At 54.1% G+C, this 6,000-nt stretch overlaps 1 protein-coding gene across 1 annotated transcript in view; it reads right to left on the reverse strand.

The window, feature by feature from the left end:
- Positions 1-6,000, reverse strand: part of htr6 (5-hydroxytryptamine (serotonin) receptor 6) — a 33,286-nt gene that overhangs the window by 2,088 nt on the left and 25,198 nt on the right. The window contains exon 3 of the mRNA XM_072477737.1: positions 63-125. Within this exon, the coding sequence (XP_072333838.1) occupies positions 63-125 (63 nt within the window). The remainder of the gene's footprint in view (positions 1-62; positions 126-6,000) is intronic.

A 6,000-nucleotide genomic window follows, 5' to 3' on the forward strand; every position in this document is an offset into this window, starting at 1 on the left:
TACAAGGACTTCAGCACAGAAAACAATCACCAAACACCCACAGGTTCCCGACAGCCACTTACCTGGATATTAACACTGGGATCCAGGGGGTTTGGTCGATTCGCTGCATTTAGATTACTTTGCAGCTGTTTTTAAAATAAAATATTCACTTTAGATGTTGCAAATGTGCCAAAAATTGCAATCCTGAGATTTTGAACAACGTTTTGCTTAACCTGTTTGAAGGATGTCTTGTCCCAAGTACAGAGCGACCATCCTGAGAGTGACCATCCTGAGAGTGACCATCCTGAGTGACCATCCTGAGAGTGACCAGTCTGAGAGTGACCATCCTGAGAGTGACCAGTCTGAGTGACCATCCTGAGAGTGACCAGTCTGAGAGTGACCATCCTGAGAGTGACCATCCTGAGTGACCATTCTGAGAGTGACCAGTCTGAGAGTGACCATCCTGAGTGACCATCCTGAGAGTGACCATCCTGAGAGTGACCGGTCTGAGAGTGACCAGTCTGAGAGTGACCAGTCTGAGAGTGACCACCCTGAAGGTGATCATCCTGAGAGTGGCCATCCTGAGAGTGACCATCCTGAGAGTGGCCATCCTGAGAGTGACCATCCTGAGAGTGACCATCCTGAGAGTGACCAGGCTGAGAGTGGCCATCCTGAGTGACCATCCTGAGAGTGACCAGTCTGAGAGTGACCATCCTGAGAGTGGCCATCCTGAGAGTGACCATCCTGAGAGTGACCATCCTGAGTGACCATTCTGAGAGTGACCAGTCTGAGAGTGACCATCCTGAGAGTGACCATCCTGAGAGTGACCAGTCTGAGAGTGACCAGTCTGAGAGTGGCCAGACTGAGAGTGGCCAGTCTGAGAGTGGCCATCCTGAGAGTGACCAGTCTGAGAGTGACCATTCTGAGAGTGACCAGTCTGAGAGTGACCAGTCTGAGAGTGATCATCCTGAGAGTGACCAGTCTGAGAGTGACCATCCTGAGAGTGACCAGCCTGAGAGTGACCATCCTGAGAGTGGCCATCCTGAGAGTGACCATCCTGAGAGTGACCATCCTGAGAGTGACCAGGCTGAGAGTGACCATCCTGAGAGTGACCAGTCTGAGAGTGACCATCCTGAGAGTGACCAGCCTGAGAGTGACCATCCTGAGAGTGGCCATCCTGAGAGTGACCAGTCTGAGAGTGACCATCCTGAGAGTGGCCATCCTGAGAGTGACCATCCTGAGAGTGACCATCCTGAGAGTGACCATCCTGAGAGTGACCAGTCTGAGAGTGACCATCCTGAGAGTGACCATCCTGAGTGACCATTCTGAGAGTGACCAGTCTGAGAGTGACCAGTCTGAGAGTGACCATCCTGAGAGTGACCATCCTGAGAGTGACCAGTCTGAGAGTGACCAGTCTGAGAGTGGCCAGTCTGAGAGTGGCCAGTCTGAGAGTGGCCATCCTGAGAGTGACCAGTCTGAGAGTGACCATTCTGAGAGTGACCAGTCTGAGAGTGACCACCCTGAGAGTGATCATCCTGAGAGTGACCAGTCTGAGAGTGACCATCCTGAGAGTGACCAGCCTGAGAGTGACCATCCTGAGAGTGGCCATCCTGAGAGTGACCATCCTGAGAGTGACCATCCTGAGAGTGACCAGGCTGAGAGTGACCATCCTGAGAGTGACCAGTCTGAGAGTGACCATCCTGAGCGTGACCAGCCTGAGAGTGACCATCCTGAGAGTGGCCATCCTGAGAGTGACCAGTCTGAGAGTGACCATCCTGAGAGTGGCCATCCTGAGAGTGACCAGTCTGAGAGTGACCATCCTGAGAGTGACCATCCTGAGAGTGGCCATCCTGAGAGTGACCAGTCTGAGAGTGACCAGTCTGAGAGTGGCCATCCTGAGAGTGACCAGTCTGAGGGTGACCATCCTGAGAGTGACCATCCTGAGAGTGGCCATCCTGAGAGTGACCAGTCTGAGAGTGACCATCCTGAGAGTGACCATCCTGAGAGTGACCAGTCTGAGAGTGGCCATCCTGAGAGTGACCAGTCTGAGAGTGACCAGTCTGAGAGTGACCATCCTGAGAGTGGCCATCCTGAGAGTGACCAGTTTGAGAGTGACCATCCTGAGTGACCATCCTGAGTGATCATCCTGAGTGACCATCCTGAGAGTGACCAGTCTGAGAGTGACCATCCTGAGAGTGACCAGTCTGAGTGACCATTCTGAGAGTGACCATCCTGAGAGTGGCCATCCTGAGAGTGACCAGTCTCGGAGTGACCATCCTGAGAGTGATCATCCTGAGTGACCATCCTGAGAGTGGCCATCCTGAGAGTGACCAGTCTGAGAGTGACCATCCTGAGAGTGGCCACCCTGAGAGTGACCATCTTGAGAGTGGCCATCCTGAGAGTGACCAGTCTGAGAGTGACCATCCTGAGAGTGATCATCCTGAGTGACCATCCTGAGAGTGACCAGTCTGAGAGTGACCATCCTGAGAGTGACCAGTCTCGGAGTGACCATCCTGAGAGTGATCATCCTGAGTGATCATCCTGAGAGTGACCAGTCTGAGAGTGACCATCCTGAGTGACCAGTCTGAGAGTGACCATCCTGAGAGTGACCATCCTGAGGGTGACCATCCTGAGAGTGACCATCCTGAGAGTGACCATCCTGAGAGTGGCCATCCTGAGAGTGACCACACTGAGAGTGACCAGTCTGAGAGTGACCATCCTGAGGGTGGCCATCCTGAGAGTGACCATCCTGAGAGTGACCATCCTGAGAGTGACCAGTTTGAGAGTGACCATCCTGAGAGTGACCATCCTGAGTGACCATTCTGAGAGTGACCAGTCTGAGAGTGACCATCCTGAGAGTGACCATCCTGAGAGTGACCAGTCTGAGAGTGACCAGTCTGAGAGTGGCCAGTCTGAGAGTGGCCATCCTGAGAGTGACCAGTCTGAGAGTGACCATTCTGAGAGTGACCAGTCTGAGAGTGACCACCCTGAGAGTGATCATCCTGAGAGTGACCAGTCTGAGAGTGACCATCCTGAGAGTGACCAGCCTGAGAGTGGCCATCCTGAGAGTGACCATCCTGAGAGTGACCATCCTGAGAGTGACCAGGCTGAGAGTGACCATCCTGAGAGTGACCAGTCTGAGAGTGACCATCCTGAGAGTGACCAGCCTGAGAGTGACCATCCTGAGAGTGGCCATCCTGAGAGTGACCAGTCTGAGAGTGACCATCCTGAGAGTGGCCATCCTGAGAGTGACCATCCTGAGAGTGACCATCCTGAGAGTGACCATCCTGAGAGTGACCAGTCTGAGAGTGACCATCCTGAGAGTGACCATCCTGAGTGACCATTCTGAGAGTGACCAGTCTGAGAGGGACCATCCTGAGAGTGACCATCCTGAGAGTGACCAGTCTGAGAGTGACCAGTCTGAGAGTGGCCAGTCTGAGAGTGGCCAGTCTGAGAGTGGCCATCCTGAGAGTGACCAGTCTGAGAGTGACCATTCTGAGAGTGACCAGTCTGAGAGTGACCACCCTGAGAGTGATCATCCTGAGAGTGACCAGTCTGAGAGTGACCATCCTGAGAGTGACCAGCCTGAGAGTGACCATCCTGAGAGTGGCCATCCTGAGAGAGACCATCCTGAGAGTGACCATCCTGAGAGTGACCATCCTGAGAGTGACCATCCTGAGAGTGACCAGTCTGAGCGTGACCAGCCTGAGAGTGACCATCCTGAGAGTGGCCATCCTGAGAGTGACCAGTCTGAGAGTGACCATCCTGAGAGTGGCCATCCTGAGAGTGACCAGTCTGAGAGTGACCATCCTGAGAGTGACCATCCTGAGAGTGGCCATCCTGAGAGTGACCAGTCTGAGAGTGACCAGTCTGAGAGTGGCCATCCTGAGAGTGACCAGTCTGAGGGTGACCATCCTGAGGGTGACCATCCTGAGAGTGGCCATCCTGAGAGTGACCAGTCTGAGAGTGACCATCCTGAGAGTGACCATCCTGAGAGTGACCAGTCTGAGAGTGGCCATCCTGAGAGTGACCAGTCTGAGCGTGACCAGTCTGAGAGTGACCATCCTGAGAGTGGCCATCCTGAGAGTGACCAGTTTGAGAGTGACCATCCTGAGTGACCATCCTGAGTGATCATCCTGAGTGACCATCCTGAGAGTGACCAGTCTGAGAGTGACCATCCTGAGAGTGACCAGTCTGAGTGACCATTCTGAGAGTGACCATCCTGAGAGTGGCCATCCTGAGAGTGACCAGTCTCGGAGTGACCATCCAGAGAGTGATCATCCTGAGTGACCATCCTGAGAGTGGCCATCCTGAGAGTGACCAGTCTGAGAGTGACCATCCTGAGAGTGGCCATCCTGAGAGTGACCAGTCTGAGAGTGACCATCCTGAGAGTGGCCATCCTGAGAGTGACCATCCTGAGAGTGACCATCCTGAGAGTGACCATCCTGAGAGTGACCAGTCTGAGAGTGACCATCCTGAGAGTGACCATCCTGAGTGACCATTCTGAGAGTGACCAGTCTGAGAGGGACCATCCTGAGAGTGACCATCCTGAGAGTGACCAGTCTGAGAGTGACCAGTCTGAGAGTGGCCAGTCTGAGAGTGGCCAGTCTGAGAGTGGCCATCCTGAGAGTGACCAGTCTGAGAGTGACCATTCTGAGAGTGACCAGTCTGAGAGTGACCACCCTGAGAGTGATCATCCTGAGAGTGACCAGTCTGAGAGTGACCATCCTGAGAGTGACCAGCCTGAGAGTGACCATCCTGAGAGTGGCCATCCTGAGAGAGACCATCCTGAGAGTGACCATCCTGAGAGTGACCATCCTGAGAGTGACCATCCTGAGAGTGACCAGTCTGAGCGTGACCAGCCTGAGAGTGACCATCCTGAGAGTGGCCATCCTGAGAGTGACCAGTCTGAGAGTGACCATCCTGAGAGTGGCCATCCTGAGAGTGACCAGTCTGAGAGTGACCATCCTGAGAGTGACCATCCTGAGAGTGGCCATCCTGAGAGTGACCAGTCTGAGAGTGACCAGTCTGAGAGTGGCCATCCTGAGAGTGACCAGTCTGAGGGTGACCATCCTGAGGGTGACCATCCTGAGAGTGGCCATCCTGAGAGTGACCAGTCTGAGAGTGACCATCCTGAGAGTGACCATCCTGAGAGTGACCAGTCTGAGAGTGGCCATCCTGAGAGTGACCAGTCTGAGCGTGACCAGTCTGAGAGTGACCATCCTGAGAGTGGCCATCCTGAGAGTGACCAGTTTGAGAGTGACCATCCTGAGTGACCATCCTGAGTGATCATCCTGAGTGACCATCCTGAGAGTGACCAGTCTGAGAGTGACCATCCTGAGAGTGACCAGTCTGAGTGACCATTCTGAGAGTGACCATCCTGAGAGTGGCCATCCTGAGAGTGACCAGTCTCGGAGTGACCATCCAGAGAGTGATCATCCTGAGTGACCATCCTGAGAGTGGCCATCCTGAGAGTGACCAGTCTGAGAGTGACCATCCTGAGAGTGGCCACCCTGAGAGTGACCATCTTGAGAGTGGCCATCCTGAGAGTGACCAGTCTGAGAGTGACCATCCTGAGAGTGATCATCCTGAGTGACCATCCTGAGAGTGACCAGTCTGAGAGTGACCATCCTGAGAGTGACCAGTCTCGGAGTGACCATCCTGAGAGTGATCATCCTGAGTGATCATCCTGAGAGTGACCAGTCTGAGAGTGACCATCCTGAGTGACCAGTCTGAGAGTGACCATCCTGAGAGTGACCATCCTGAGGGTGACCATCCTGAGAGTGACCATCCTGAGAGTGGCCATCCTGAGAGTGACCACACTGAGAGTGACCAGTCTGAGAGTGACCATCCTGAGGGTGGCCATCCTGAGAGTGACCATCCTGAGAGTGGCCAGTCCGAGGGTGACCATCCTGAGTGACCATCCTGAGATTGGCCATCCTGAGGGTGACCATCCTGAGAGTGACCATCCTGAGTGACCATCCTGAGAGTGACCATCCTGAGGGTGACCATCCTGAGAGT

The sequence above is a fragment of the Scyliorhinus torazame genome, chromosome 16, assembly GCF_047496885.1.
Source record: "Scyliorhinus torazame isolate Kashiwa2021f chromosome 16, sScyTor2.1, whole genome shotgun sequence".
Lineage (NCBI taxonomy): Eukaryota > Metazoa > Chordata > Chondrichthyes > Carcharhiniformes > Scyliorhinidae > Scyliorhinus > Scyliorhinus torazame.